Source organism: Parus major, chromosome 1A (genome assembly GCF_001522545.3).
Source record: "Parus major isolate Abel chromosome 1A, Parus_major1.1, whole genome shotgun sequence".
NCBI classification, from domain to species: domain Eukaryota; kingdom Metazoa; phylum Chordata; class Aves; order Passeriformes; family Paridae; genus Parus; species Parus major.
This window is the reverse complement of record NC_031773.1, coordinates 5,769,018-5,785,397: the sequence shown is the minus strand read 5'-3', so window position 1 is coordinate 5,785,397 and position 16,380 is coordinate 5,769,018. Positions and strand designations below refer to the sequence as shown.

The 16,380-nt window shown below is 43.6% G+C and overlaps 1 protein-coding gene across 2 annotated transcripts in view; it reads right to left on the bottom strand.

The window, feature by feature from the left end:
• The window catches only part of CAMK1D (calcium/calmodulin dependent protein kinase ID), a 209,200-nt gene that overhangs the window by 11,388 nt on the left and 181,432 nt on the right, over positions 1 to 16,380 (bottom strand). For both annotated transcript variants that reach the window (XM_015627361.2, XM_015627362.2), the window contains exons 7-9: positions 11,040 to 11,152; positions 9,230 to 9,308; positions 283 to 370 (exon numbers count right to left, since the gene is read on the bottom strand). In XM_015627361.2, coding sequence (XP_015482847.1) covers positions 283 to 370; positions 9,230 to 9,308; positions 11,040 to 11,152 — 280 coding nt within the window. The remainder of the gene's footprint in view (positions 1 to 282; positions 371 to 9,229; positions 9,309 to 11,039; positions 11,153 to 16,380) is intronic.

Here is a 16,380-nt window from a genome sequence, read left to right as displayed (position 1 = left end):
CTCTCCCAACATTTTTTCATGTTCCTGTGTGGTGCTGACCCCACTCCACCAAAAACCACGGGTGCTTTAGCTATGAGCAGTCCCGGCCTTGTTTCTCACACTCATTACATTTGGTACTTGGCAAACACCACCATGGATAACAGGCCCTGCAAGGTCATGCAACCTAAGCCTGGACCAACCATTTTGACCACAATTTTGGGCCACAAAAGCACCACCCTGAGGCAGGGGTGGCCTTATGGCAGAGCTGTGTGTCAGTGTCACCCCTCAGGACAGGTCACTTACTCTCCATTTGCTTTTTGCAAAGTTCTTCCGGATCTGAGCGCTGACCGACTCGTGGATGTTTTTGTTGAGTGCTGTATCTCCAGCGATCCTGAAACGGACAGAGCAGGCACATTTTAAGAAATGTTTTCCCCCTCTTAAATACTCTTACTTTTTCCTCTCAGCAGAGAGGCTGCTCCCAGGTGTGACTGCACCTGCAGTGACAATGATTTCATTCAGAGACAGGTTCAAACTTCCCACGGCTGTCTCCGCTGGCAGCTGTGGTGGAAAATCTGGGGCAATAAAAGCCAGTGGAGATAAGGCTTGTAGGTCTGGCAGCTACACAGAGGTATGGACTGATTTTGTTGGTGCATGGCTGCTTTCTATCACCATTACAGCCCCAGATGAAAACATTCTAACTTTTTTTTTTTCCTCTGTATCCAGAGACTTAACATCAACAGGCTGAGACTACTTTTAGCCTCAGCTATGCAGAAGCTTCCAGAGCCACTCCAACCTGTCTGATTTCTGTCTGCACTGGAGATTCTCCTGCTACCCTGCAACGTACATAGCCATTTATCATGATTAATGTAGATTTACAGTAAAGCAGAGACATGGACACTCATTGAAGCAGCACAGACTGCACAAAGAGCTTAAGCTGAGCAACACTTAACCTAAAATAATTGATTGATCTTGCATAGTTTCTTTAACAGATAAAGACGCATTCAAGTCTTCACTAAACTCCATTATATCAAGGGGATTTTATTGATTCATTTAACTCCTCAAGGCATGAGATCTGTTGGAAGAGCAGGCACTGCAGTGAACTGATGTTGGGCCATGTGCTGGAGAAATGAGTGCTATCTAATGTAGGTGATGTAAGGAGCCAAAGATTACCTTGTATGTTGGATGTGATACTTTCAGAAATCAATTTTTTTAGCCACAGTTTAGAAAAACAGTGTGCATTAACAATAAAAAAATATAGGAAATGTAATAATCTACCAGGACCAGAGTCTCCAGTCTGGGGAGCTCCAACAGGATAATCAGAAGGTCTGGGGGACTCAGCAATCATCTAATCCTTCTGCCCACCCCAGCTCTGTCAAAACAATTTTGACAAATATTTGACAAACGAGTCCCTAAAGATCTCTGAAAGATGGAGACTCCTCAGGCAACCAATTCCAGTGCCTCACTATCTCCTAGAAGACATGGAAAATATTCCCTTTGTCTTTGAAGCATCATTTCACATATTTGAAAACTGTTATCATGACTTCTCTCAGTCTTCTCTTCTCTAGACTAAACAAACTGATTCTTTCACTGTTTCTTCATAACTCATGTTTTCTAATCCTCTGATCTAGTGAGCTCCTCTGGATTTTCTCCAGCTACTCCACATCTTCCTTCAAGGCCAGCACCCAAACTTTCTCTGTTTTCCAACTAAGGCAGCAGAATGGCAGCATTGCTTTGTGCTTTTAAAAGACAAAACTCTGCTTACATACCCCAGCCTGCTGCTTCCATTTATGTGTCCCGTGCATTGGAGACACCCCTTTTGCTTCATCCAGATCATTCCAAACTGTAACCCTGTTCTTCTAAGGACATGCTGCTTTTTCTGCCTTCATGTCCTTGGCACATGTAAGAAGTGCTGAGACCAGCCTTCTCCAAATTGCTGCCTGCCTTCCAGCTGACAACAATCTCCCAGGACCTTCATCAGAGAGATGAGAGGAATGACTTACCCTTGGGAGGAAGGACTAAACCCTCGTGTCCCAAGAGTGGAGACCCACCAATCTCATCCTGTTGCAACTGAGCTCATCTCTATTGGGTTATTCAAGAGTGCTTGGAGCCAGTAGGATTTTGGGCAGGAAGGAGCAGTGTTCTGCTCAGGGTAACTCTCACCCAGCTGGGAAGGGCCCTGTCTCACTGCCATGTGGCCTCTGCCTCAGGCAGACGGAACTGGGCAAAGCACAGCTCCCAGATGGCACCTGACTTCCTCTCCTGGGTCCCTGTGCTTCTGACAGAGAAAGGGAGGTGTTTGGCTGAGAACTGGATGATCTTCAGATATTTCTTTGATGATTCCTTCTAATCACCTTTCCCACTGACAGCAAGGCAAGTTGGATTTCCTGGATTTCCCACTGGGACCAGGTGACCAAAATCTTTGTGAGGCACTAACTGGGTTAAGCATCATGTTCCCTGTTCCAGCCCCTGTCCTGCACAGTGAATTTTGCCAGGCTCAGCACAGACCCTGATGGACCCCAAACAGTCCACATTCCTGGACAAGCCCTAGCAGAGTTTCCTGGTGGGAAAGCAAACTGCTCATCAGAGTCACTCCAAAATGTCACGAGCACCCCACTCTGTCCAAGAACATCTCCTTGGTGAAGGCAGGTGCCCTCAACACACAGCAGCTCGGAGCACTGGCTGTCACACTGGAGATCTCAGAAGAAATTACAAGCCAAACCATCCCTTCAGTAACTGATCAAAGAGACAAAGACAGAAAATTCACTTACACTTGCATGGGACATTTTTCCACCAAAGCTAATGACGCATTTTGCTTTATAAACAAGTTGGTTAACAAACTCTGTAAGAAGAGATCCTGTTCCCCACCTGTCAAATCTTATTTGGGAACATAGATAGAAAAAGTTCTTGGGGCATGATGTCCTTGCTAGCTGTTCCAGAAGATTGTTCTTGCCAGTTTCCACAAGGATTTGAAAATACATTTTTGTCATATGAAGCTTTTGATTTGGTGTGTAGCTTCTATAGAGGCTATATTTTTTAATATTATTATTTTTAGTTTAGGGATCATTTTCTGAAATGCTGGTGGTTTCAATAAGAAACTGCTGGTTCCAATAGTTCACAAACTGCCTGCTACCACCTCTAACTCTATGCTCACTATGCAATTCTTGCAATTCCAGGAAAAAAGTCTTGGTATTTGGGTGTTTTCCAGATAGGCAGAACAGTATTTACTTCACAAGGGGAAGGGCAGACATCCTGTGAAGCCCTCAGATGCTACAGCAGTGGAACCATCCTACATTTTAGGGCTCTTCAGCAACATTAGCACCTTGCAGATGATAGTTTCTAATCAGGGCAAAATAACAGCACTGCTGGGGCTAATTTAGCATAGCAGGAGCTGTTCCAACACGTGCTGGTATGCTGCTCGGTGTGGCTCAGAACGCAGCCCCAGCTGCCAAAGTCGGGAGTGGGATTGTTCTCCAAGCCGCCTTTGAAGAACCAGCCTGTTAATCCTGTGATGCTGTAACACGAGCACTGTGCTTTCAGACTGCATTCTGCACTTGGAAGATTTTGCAACTTTTATGAAATACTCCTGGTGTTATAGTGTTTATAGTATAGTGTTACTTCTAGGAAAATGAGCAATGTTATCATCCCTTTGCTGTTGGTGCTGTGCTGGAGGTGGGGGGGTTTCAGGACGTGGAAAAGGTGGAGGTGAGCAGGGAAACCTCACATCCTTTGTACTCTCAACTAGATATGAAAAATGAGATATACTTTGGGCACACAGATCTACTTTGTGGTTGGGTATCATGAGCATCCTCACATTTATACCAAATGTATTTAATCATAAACTTCAGTTCCCTTGCTGAGAAGAGAAAAAATGAAATTACCAAGGACTGGTTTTAGTGCATTTATAATTTCCCACCCACATTTCCCTAACTCTCAAAATCCACAGGCTATAAACCATCTCATTTTTCCTTTTAGGACAAAAATACCTTAGTATCTTTCTTTTTTTCTTTCTTTCTCCCTCCCTCTCAAGCACAACATATACTTTGCCACTAGAAATCAGCTCCATTTTCACTGAGAAACTGCAATCAACTTGAGCTAATCAGACTGATGCTTATCTAGTCCTGAACAATAGTTTCTGCCTTTGCAGTTAACTTTGAAGTTAACTACGTCAGCACTGAATTTTTTTTTACCAACTGTCCTACTTGGCCCAGTAAAAAACATTGCTTCTACCTACCACACACATATAAAAAAAATAAAATTAAACAAATCAGAATAATGCATCATCTGTTATCCTGCTGAGCATCACCCAGAACCAAGCAAGGACTGATTAGTCCAAGTGGAACCTGGATTTTCTCCCAGGATTCCCATCTTGCAGCACCTGAAAGCAGCTGCACCCTAGCAATGCTTTGGGGAACTTCATGTTGAAGCTGGTTTTACATCCAGTTCTAAATATGTAACATCTCAATGCACAGAACTGGACACCAAGAGACCAAGAATGATGGCTCCCCATCCCAAACACATCCACTGAAGCTAAGGGTATTTCTCATGAATAACCATAACAAATCTAATCCTGCACATGAGAGGAATCTAATCTAATGATCAAATATTATTTCATAGTATCTAATTTATTTTAGCTCTCTAGCTGACTTCAGACTTATCACACCAATTTATCTGGCTATACCACTTCCAAGCTTTGAGAGGAACCTCCAACAAAGACAAAACCAGCAAATTTCCTTTTGGACAGTTCTTCATTAGCATGCTGCAAGCAAATGTCTCTCTCATCCTCCCTGCCCACAACTGCAGGCAGAGCCTTTCATCTACCATTATTTTCTGAACCTTCCTTCTGAAGGCAGCCAACTCAAATGCTGTGCTGGCCAAAAAGTGCTTGAAAATACTCTGAGTATGATGACAGGAAACATGGAGTTAGCTGTAATGGATAATGCTGAGGGATCATAACTCTTCTATATGTACACACACACACACATATCCATGCATGTATATACATATACACACACACGATATCAGTGATGTTCCAAAATAAATAGAGTGTGGGGATGAACTCAATAAGAGTTTGATTTAATGTTGTAAACATCAGCAGTTCCCTTCAGGAAGGCCTTTTCACACTTCAAACAATATTGTCTGTGAACTGAGCTCTTTGTAAATCATGTCCTTTCCCTGTGTGGAAATTATTATCTGGCTTGTGCTCTCTGGCACATAATAAACACTTGGAGTCATGGTCACAATTTGCAGGGGCTCAGTCCTTGCCAGAGCTTTGTGACTCCTCAGTGTAGGTGTGGCTGGACGTTGGCACATCCCAAAGATCCTCTCTCCCTTTGCACAAGCAATGGGGAAAGGCCAGGACCACACTCCTACCTGCAGACACCTGGGTCTAACTGGTGCCACAAGCTCCTTTTCCCTTCTACAGTCTCTGTATTTACAGTCTCTATTTGGAGGGAATTAATCCATCATCCTTTAATTTAGATGTCCCAAATTGCCTTTGATGCTATAAGTGCCTTCAGCACACTCAGCCTTAAATCCCATTTAAGTTCATTTGGTTAATGCATGACGGAGTGAATAAATTCATGGCAGCCCTTCTAACTTCTGTATTGGCTTCCTGACTGTTGGACTTTGTCCTCACCCTCTGAGCACTGTTTTCTTTCCCTCTGATCTGAGCCTGGAAGCTGAATTTGGCTCTGCAGGACCTAGTTTGACCTGATGGGGAGCACACTTTGATAATCCTTGTGGGTCCCTTCCACCTCAGGATATTCTATGTTTCTACGAGTCTATAGCTGGAAAAAACAGGTCCTCAAGTTTCTGCTGCTCCCCCCTAATCACTGCCCTAAACAGGATGTGAGCTCTGACATGGCAATATATTTAATAAACTTAATTGCTGTCTTTAATATGAGCCAGGGAAACATTAAAATGTACCAAGCTGCAGCAAAATCACCCCATTCTTTTGTTACCTTCATTTTCCATGTCCTTTTTGAAAAGCCACAGTGGGAAAAACTAAGCAGAACATTGCACTTTTGCAACACACCATAAACAGTGCAAACCTCACTGAAAAATACATTAAAAAATAAATAACTTTGCCAGTGGAAAGCATAAGTCACCTGTATATTAAACTGGAGAAATCTGTATAAATGGACACACAGGGGTGGAGTCATTATACCAACAAGTCTCACATATTGTACTGTTTCTACTAACATACTTCACTGCAATTATTAGCCTCCTTTTCTGCCAGCTCCAAGTTTAACATACCATCCCCCTACCAAGGCCATTTGATTATAAATAGCAAGACATCACGTAAATGCAGGCATGTGGCGAGCAGATACACTGCAGAAAAGTGGGCCATTGGGAAGAAGTATTTACTTTTTTTAGGGTCTGATCCTGTGCAAACATTTAGTCATGCGAATAGCTGTCTATTCTGGAGCAGTTTCCCAAAATTCAGAGATATTATTAACCTTAAAGGCACAAATGTAATATCTTGCAAGATCCAGTTCCTACAAGCTCTGTTTGGAAGGTTTTAATGAAAACATGGTGACTCAAATAAAAGGTATGTGTTTTAGAATCAGTTTGTTCTTCACAAATACTACATATTGAAACAACAAAATCTCATGGCCTGGTAGCCATGTCATGCAGAGTTAACTACTTCCAGCACAATCAGATTATAAAATATATGTTAATTATTCATGATTCGATTGATTTCTTCCTAATTTGTGAAGATCCCAATGATCTGATACTGCAGTGGAAGATTTCACAGGAGGAAGAAAAAGGGAAGGCTGGAAAATGTTACTACATAGCACCACCTCACCATATATATATATATATTAATTATTTACCATTTGCACAGCAACAGTGACCCAGGGAGGCCTGGGTTCTGCTGGTAAAACAAGGAGACAAACCCCAGCTCTCACTGAAATCTGGCAAAACTCCCATTAGCCTCAGTGGAATCAGGATTTCTCTTCATGAGAACTCTAGGGTTCAAAGATGTTTCTCCAGTCATGTTGCTTGTGAAGACAAGAAAAAAACACCTCTTATGAGATGCCATCAAGGGCTGCTTGCAGTGCAAGCACTCTGCAAAAGCATAGAATTTATGGGACCACTTCACCCTGCTCTGATCATCTCTTCCCACAAAGCCAACAGTCTCATGCACCTCTGTCCTTCTGAAAACACACAGAGAAATGCTCCCTTGGCACTATGGAAGGTGATGTAGCTGAGGGGGATTCATGATCAAAAATCCATGTTCATCTGAAAAGGGGGTGTGGGATGATACAAAAGCTGTGGTAGCCTCTCTCTCCTGGCTGCACATGGGCACCCCTGTCTCCAGCTGCTGCAACACTGAATGCAACCACGAGAGAGAGGAACCCAGGCCTGGAGCTGTTGGAAACTTAAATACGCCCAGTGCTGAGAGGACACAGCTGACCACTGAGACAAAGCACAGAACCCTCTTCCTCCTCCACTGAAAAAGCCTTCCCTCCCTTCCAGGAGAGGGAAAGGATGTCACTTCCACAGATGTAATGGCTAGAATGAGAAAAGAAACAGTAAAACCCTCACTATTTCCTGACATAAGGAATCTGGGTGGAAAATGCTCCTTGAGCAATGCTTTGGCAAAAGGAGGTCCTATCACTAACTCCAAAATAACATCTGGGTGAGCAGCCATGATTATCCAAAAAGGCATTTATCACTACAGGATCCAAACCTTCCAAAAAAAATCACTGCACAGCTCTCCAGAGAGGTCCATAACTGCAACATCCATGTTACAGGAGGCTTTTCAGAGCAAGGGGGAATGAGACATGGAATGATGCTCAGGAGCACGCTGGAGAGGGCAGAGGCAGATCTGAAGCCATGGCTTTGGAAACCTCCATGCCTGGCTTTCAGCACAACTGTCCTGTAATCCCCTGGCACATGTTATCTCTGTGTCAAAGGGAGGTGGATTCAGGATGTGGAGTGGAAACATGGTGAATATTTTCAGCCTCCCTTCTGCAGTGCCATTTGCATGTCTGACATTTCAAATACTGACCCTGAGCTGTGCTGGGAGCTGGGTCAGACCTTGAAGTCTTGAAAATGAACCACTGGATGGCAAAGTCAGCCTAGCAGAAGAAGACCCCCTGCCACAGAAATGGGGAAAAACCTTTTTGGGGGGTTGTTTTTAAATGGAAGACTGGATTCTGTGGAAAATAGTACGAATTATGTAGCAGTCTGTGAGTTTCCACAGGCCCTTGGCCATGACATGCAAAAGAAAACAAAACAAAACAAAAACCACACAAAGAAGGGAATGAAAACACTTTTTATCATTTTGTTCCTTTCAGAGGGCTCAGAAGCTCTGTGTGTTACAAGTGCCACGTTTCTTTGTTACACTCCAGCCACCAACAAAGACGTAGCAGGGCCAGGAGCTGGATGCTTACATTTTGTTTATCTTGGATGTAAGGCTTTGGAGAATCTGTCTCTGAGTTGTACAAATGGTCACCTCACTCCCTGCTGGGAGTTGCACTCCCATTGCTTATTCTGTATTCCTAACACTGACTTGTTTAATTTCCTGAGGCTCAGGTCAGTATCATTAAGAACCAGTTTGGGATTCTTTCTCATCTCACAAAGAGGGATTTCATTTCTTAAATTTCCTTTTTGTAGCACAGACAATGAAAAAGGAAGTGGCATTTGAGGCAATTGTGATAGTATAAAAACAGAGTCTAATGCACACCTGGGGTGAAAATGTCATGCCATTAACTCTATTCTGTTGCAGCAATTATACCAACAAAAATAATACCTCACCTTGCTTATATAATGTCCTCTGCCCTAAAAGAGTTAGATTCATGTTAGAGCCCACATGTGGGTGCAGCTGGTAGTGTGGGATGATGCTCTCAGTCACTCAGGGCTGGGCAAAAGTGCATGAGTCACCCTTGTTCCTGCTACACAAACCTTGGATAATGTTGGTGAAGTCACTCATATGCAAAGGCATCATTTAACTTAAAGCACTTTAATCATTTTGGCACATCCCACTTCTGCACTACAGTCAGCATACATAATTCAGCATTTTACTAATCCTTACACAGGTTGGTGCATGAGACTGAAGTCCATTACAGTTTTCCAGGAAAATCTGGAGGACAAAGGCAAGGGTTGTAAGAATAAAAGCACAGAGTTATGTAGTAGAGGTCAGTATATATGACAATATATGACAGAAAAACCACTTCCATGCAGTAATGTAAAAAGGTGCTCTGTGTGCTGAGGGTTTCTCAGAGCAGTGAGTGCTGCTTACCAGGGGTGCCGTGCTGCCTGCTCACAGGTGTATCTTTTATTAGGGTCCTTCTCCATCAAATTCCGAATAAAGTCTTTAGCTGCATAGAAAAAAAAAGAATTATTGAAAGCAATAGAGTTGATGCCCACTTCTGCTGCCACATGATGAGCCAACAGCACTGATCAGGCTACCCAGTGTCATCTGGCCACAGCACAAGAAAATGGCCCTGGGCCATTTGCCATTTATTAGGATAGATAGAACCAAAGTGATTTAGGACCAAATCCAAGCTATTTAGTGTACCAGATAAAAGCTGAAGGCACATACTCCTGCAGGTATATTTAGGAGTGGGATGGATAAGTCAGAGTCAGCAGAGTACAACCCTGCCAGCTCCTGGGTCCCTGGTCAGCATGTGCTACATCATCTTAGTGGTCTGAATGTGACCACATCCACGGGATGTGCTGGTCTGGTCAGCTCAGTGGAGAGAGGGGAGGTCAGATGCCACAGTAAGAGGAGGTTCACATTGCTCATTCCAAGCAGTCTCACACACAGACAGCTGTAAGGACATGTTGCCTATTTAAGAGGAATTCAGCAAGGAAAATGGACTCCCTGGAGCAGGAGGCAGTGTGTTTTTAATTGACACTATAATGGAAGGAATGGAGATTGCAGCATGGCATGCATCCAGCAGTTTCAGGACAGTGGAGCTGAAGGAGCCACAGCAAAGCCAAATATGGCAGGAAAATCTTTGTGCTGATTTAGGTGATGGACTTTCCCCCACAAGGCAGAAGGGTCTGCCAACAGACCTTCATATTTTCTCTGAAAATCCTTATTAGTTTAAAAAAACTTCTCATCACATATATTTTTGAGCAATCCATCACAATGATATCTGCACTGCAGATGTAAGCAGCATAAAATGTTGCTCCTCATGGAGATAAGAGAATATATAATCATCATTGTAATAAAAACACTCAATTTTTATCTCCCCTGCCTCAATCAGTAGCACTAATAAATCAGTGAACTGCATTTCTAGGGATATTTTTACATGATGGAATATTCATAGAATTAATTTCTCCTTCTGCGTGAAATAGCGGATGTTTTCCTGGGTTGGACAGAGCAAGGACACTGAGCTTGGGTGACCTCTTGTAGACTACACAGTGTGTCAGGGACACATGCAGGTGCAAGGCTGAATGTCCCCTGCTGTCACCCCTAGACACAGACCCACACTGGAGCCAGAAGACCTTAGGAACATCTGCCTGTAACACATTTGGTGTGCCTGCCCCTCTGCCAGGCTGACTGGGCCAGGTGGGTACTATGGGTTAAATGTCTCCTGCACTGGTTTGGGAACATCCACACACATGGACAGTCCTTCCAGTTTCTTCACCTGCCTCATTTGAAAGCCATTAATTTCTTGGGTTTTTTTGCTGCACAGACTGAGGACTTGCTTTGGAGCTGCAGTGAAGTGTCACCAAGAGTGCCAAACTTGTTTGCTGCTGATTATTAATGGCACATTAACAATCTGCTTTTCATTTGGATACAATGAAGAAATTAAGCTGCTTTTTCTTCTTGGGACAGTCTTCTGCCATCTTTAATCTGCTGTTTGAGCTATGTTTTATTGCTTTGTGTGTGGCTGGACAGAATAGTACCTAATTTGTCTCCTGCAGAAACAAACTCCCATGACTATTTGAGCCAAAAGAAATGCACATTCACACTGGTGTTCAGTTAAAAGGATCTCTGCACATGATGGAGGCTGCATTTTCATGCCCCAGGGGGGATGCATGCAATAGGCACATGTGCATGTGTGGTTGTTGCAATTTAAAGTGCAGTAGCTACTTACCAGACTCGGAGATGTCATCCCAGTATGGAGAGTCAAACTCATATTCTGCCTTAAGGATCTGCTCAAAGAGTTTGGAGTCGTTTTCATCATAGAAAGGGGGATAACCACAGAGCCTAAGGGAGAGCAGGAAAAGAGAGAGGTGACTTCTCTGCCCATAAGGTAAGGAGGAGGGAGGGAGAAGAAGAAACTCTCACTTAAGGCTTGCCCCAGTAAGTTTTCAAGCAGGTAAGTGCTACCATGAGAGAAATTTCTTCAGGGATATGTAAACCCACTTCTGAAGATTGACACTGTCCTGGACAAAGTGGAATTTGACCTGGAAACCTGGTGCTGTTGATCCCATGCTGACTCATGCAGATATCCTGGCCTTTCTCTGCATGCTTTTGAGTGCTTAACCAGAGGAATAGTTTTATTACACAGACATGACCCCTGCCATAATCTCCTGTACAAGTGCTAAGAGGAGATCTCATGAGCTAAACCCTACACCACAGAGCATCCATCCCTCTAATCCCTCAGCACATCCAGAAGACCTGGTGCAAAGCAGGACAAGGAGCCCTGCAGAGCTTTCAGGCAGAGGGTATAATGCATCTGTAGGATGTTCTGGGCTCTGTGTCCCCAGGCACAGTGAGGAGGATGCCCAGGAGCCCATCCACCTCTGTAGCAGAGTTTGCAAGGGCTGCACATGGACCTGCTGCAGACACAGGGAGAGCCTCTCCCTTTCTCTCTCCTGCAAGTGATTTTGCTGACCACATCCAATTGCCTGCCTTGCCTGAGGCTAACAACAGTCCTGTCCTGGTTTTCAGTGTTTATAGTCAGACTTCTCAGAAAACCTAGCCCCAGGACAAGAAGGACATGGAAGGCATTACTTGCCTAGTTTGAGCTAACACATTCAGGGTGCACCCTCCCAGTGCTGCAGAGCAGGACAACCATGATGCTGAGGCAGGGCTGGATGTGGGAAAAGCACATCTAGCATTGCATTAAGTAAATGCAGTGATAAAACTCGTGTGTCAGAGATCCCTCACACCCAGGTGGTGCTGCAGGCAGTATTCTGTCCCACTCTGCACAGACATGCCAGCAGAGACAACCCTTCTCCAAGCTTTAACACCAATGTTGCAAAGTGCCAGATTTACCTCTGAGGCTGGTCCTAGGTTTTAGCACACCCATCCTGTTCACAGTTAAACAGACCTTCCTGCCTCTCTGTAGAGATGATACATTTTTTTCCTCTTATTGTTGATCTATGGTGTAAATCATTCTTTCACATACTTTGCTGGTATTGAAATGATATTTTTCCTACAGTTTTTTATAACTCTGAGTCAATCAACCTCAATAAAGCATTTAATTGCAGAGCCAGCTATTACAAACAGACTGTAGATCTAGCTTAGAAGCAAAAACAGAGCAAGGGGGGGAAACTGCAAGAAATTAAATACTTGAGTTATTTATAACCAAAGCCAGCCAGCTGCCCTGGAGGTTATTTGAACCAACTCAACACTTGAGGGTGAAAGGAGCAATGTTTTGTTAGCTCTGAAGAGCCAGTGTGCTTGATAAATAATTTAAATACTGAGTGAGATGTTGATCTGCGTCACATACACACTGACCTGGGAGAACTCTATGAAATTTGCAGCATGATAATGGACCCTCTGTGGTTCAGCTGAACCAGAAATCTCTCTCTTTATTTCAGAGAGGAGATGAGCCAGTCCTCATTTGTGTCCCACTGGGTGACTGCCATTATCAAGACCAGTAAGATAACCTCATGCCAGACAAGTCTATATGTCCAGAGCAGGACTGTGCACCTCCTTAATGGGCATGTCCCTGTGTGTGGGGCTGGGTGCTCATGTTTAAAACCCTGGGGTGCATGAGAAGGGTCCTTAAAAATGCTCAAAAATGCCAAAAAGCTGCTATGTGCACAGACAACAGAGGAAAAACATCTGATAGCTTAATGAAGAAACTGGATCCACAATCAGAGTCCAGCACCACAGGTATTTGTGAAGAGCTTATAAATTACTTGTTTTGCTTTAATTATCAGTGCTCACATCCCTCAGTCTTGGATTGGGATGGGCACAAATTGATTTTCACCTTCCTCCTCTTTTGTCACAACCCTCAAAATTTTGGGTGCTTTGCTGAGGGGAAATGATGGAGCTGACAGCATCAGCACTGCAACTGGTAGGATGAGCACAGGTGTAGAGATGCACAGGCTGGAGTAAAAAAAAAAAAGGAAAAAACCCCAAAAAACAAACAAACAAAAAACACTTGAAACACTTGAAGACATTCCTCTGTCCCCTCTTCCCTGTGAGACTCAGGGGGCTGCATGTAAGAAGCCTGACAGCCCTTCATTAATTTTTTGCCTTCCTCAGCACTTTCCTTAGACAAGCCCAAAGTGCTCCAATAAAGCATTTTAAGGCGAGCAGACAGCACTGAGCATGCTGAGGCACTGGCAGGCTGCTCTGGAGAGAGAAATAATTCTCTTCAAATGTGCACTGTACTAATTACCTTGGCAAAGGTACAAGAGCACAAGTTAGGACTGCTGTGATTTATACACACTTGTGGCAGCAAAAGGTAGGAGCAAACTGCTGAGCAGAACAGAGCTGGAGGGCAACAACCCTGCAAGGGGGGAACACAGAGACATGAGTCCCAACAAGAGCCCCTCCAGAGCCTTTCAATCCATCTCCTCTGCATGGCTTGAGTATCTGCACATCTGGGGAATCAGCCTCTGTGTCCAGGAGGTCACTGCAGCCACTGCTGATGCACAAGGAGAGACAGGGTCATGCAGGAGGGCACCAGAACTGCCAGGGGCTGGGCACAGGGCAGAAAACAGCCTCTTTTGGCTCAGCTTTTCCCTTGTTAGGAAGAGGTTGAGATGCATTAGTTGCTACTACAGGTCATGAACTGAAAGATGAACCCAAATCATCCCCTTGCCTGAGAGCCAAATGAGAGCAGGGCAAGGGCTGATCCTGGCTTGGCCAGGGATAGGATGAGCCTCCTGCACAAAGGGATTCAAGGACATTCCTCTGGGAGGCAAATCAGTGAGGACCTACACCAGAAAGCATGTGAGAAGGGAGCAAGCCCTGTAGGTCAGAAGAGGTGGCATGTTGGGAGGGAACATCGGTGCACACTGGCACACAGATGGGTTGAGAGCCAAAATAAAGGTCCCTGTATTTTATGTACAGCCTTGCTGTCCTTTCCCTTAAAAACAGAGCTTAGGAAGACATGGAAGTTTTAATGTTCCTTAAGGTTTAACTTTATTGGCTTTGCAGAAAGGATGGGAAAGCCCCAGCACATTAGCCTATCTTGCAATTTATGGCTGGAGGAAATCTTGCTGGACTCCCAGCAGCTGGGCCACTTTCCAAAGTCCATAATGAGTTTTTTGGTTAATTCTTACAGAATCAAAATCCCACCAACTTCATTTCCATCTGCTGGGACATTTCTGTGTGAAAAAAATGACCTCACTATCAGATGTTCTGCTGCTTTTCTTTAGATATGCAGAAATGCAAAAATAACCCCTCTGTCTTCGATGTGAAAAAATCCTGCACTGTCCTGAGGGAGTTTCAGGCAGCTATAAGATGTCATCATTTTCTTGCAGTTTCACCAAATAAAAGGTTTTCAGAATTATTTAGCAACCTTATCACATAAGCAACAGATTTCCCCCTAAACTCCTATTCCCAGTCTTGCCTTAAAAATAATGGGATGCAGATAAGAAAAACACAGGTGGATGCACAAGAGAAAGATATTGCCAGAAGTCATTTCTAAAAGCGATCCTGAGAGCGCAAGAGGAATAGCAGGAACATCTTGTCCTCACCAGGCAGAAAAAGCAAACCCCTGCAAGCTCCCATTACATATTGGGGGTGATACTAAAGGCTAAATAACTCATTCACATGGTCAGTGTTCAATTTGTGACACAAGAGGCCCCAGGGTTAGTTTTACAAACAATTTTACAGTTAGATTAGAACAAAGAATTCAGTAAGTGCTCGAAGACCTGAGATGTATGAGGTGGGAAGTCATCCAAGTGCTATTTATAGGGATAAACACATGTATTTCTTCTGTATATTTTGGGAACAGTCCTTCATATTGGCTGACACTGGTGCCCCCACAAAGCTGTGGATAAGGAATATGGGCATAGGGAATCACAGACAAATTGAGAAGCAAGCAATGAGGAATGATTATTTGGGGCTGTTTTCCCAATGTTAGCTGAGTTTTCCTGAGCAATCCAAAACGCTCGCCTGTGTCCTCTGCCACCACTGTTTCTCCTTCCCATACCAAACAAATAAGTTATTCCTCACTTTTTTGCTTAGGCTTGTTTGTGATGCCAAGCAGGCAAGATGACTGACCACTTTTTCCCAATGGATGGCTCCTAGGGTGATGGTGGAAACTCCTTTTGGCATAATATACTTTGCACTGTCCCTGGTCAATCCTTCTCTACAAACATCACTGATGATTCATGCACATCTACTTGAAAATCAAAAGCAGCTCATCAGCGAAGTGTGAAAGTATGATCCAAGATTTATCTCCAGATAGGTAATTGTTTACAGACAACAACAAACCAGTAACTCTCTGTCCAAACAGTGAATAGAAACAGAAGAAAATTCAAGGCAAAATGTGTTCAACCTATTGCAGAAGACTATAAATAACAGAGCCTGACGCAGAGCATTTTCTGTCCCCAAGTTATTTTCCAGCTTCAAAACATGATTTTCTATTTTTTGCATAAATTAACCTAATCTTCTCTATATAAGGTATGCATGTGATCAGTATTTTAGTTCCCCAATCTTTTATAATCCCTTATCTGACCCAGAAAGGTCCCAAAACCAACTGCTGGGAATCCACTGAAATCTCTTGCTCTTCTTATGCTTTATATTTTTAAGCTGGACACATTATCAAAACTACCTTGTGATAAGTAGGAGGCCAAGCTCAACAGTGAGGCTGTTTCAAATTGAGAAATACTGCAACTGGAATAACAGGAAATTTCAGGCTCTAAAATTAGTTTTTGTGAATAATGACTTCTCATGCAAAACAGGTTTTGATAAAAACTCCTCTGGTGCGGCCTCTGCAATCTGGCTGTCATTAATGAGAAGCATTAGAGACTGGCACTGAAACAAAGGTATTCTTTCCCAAGACATCCTTGCATATCATGGAAACAAATATTTCTCTACAGCATCAGTGCCACAGAAACAGTTTGTTCTTCCAGTGTCATAAACTGAGGGCTCTCAAGTGAGACTGAGCTTGGGTCTGGAGGCACTCAAACCACTTGCAGTAATATTAGCTCAAAGCATCTTTAATTTATGCCTGGCTTCTGTGTGGGTTTCCTTTGAGTTTCCATCTTCTTAAATGATGACAGCCTGCCCAGAGTGGCAGT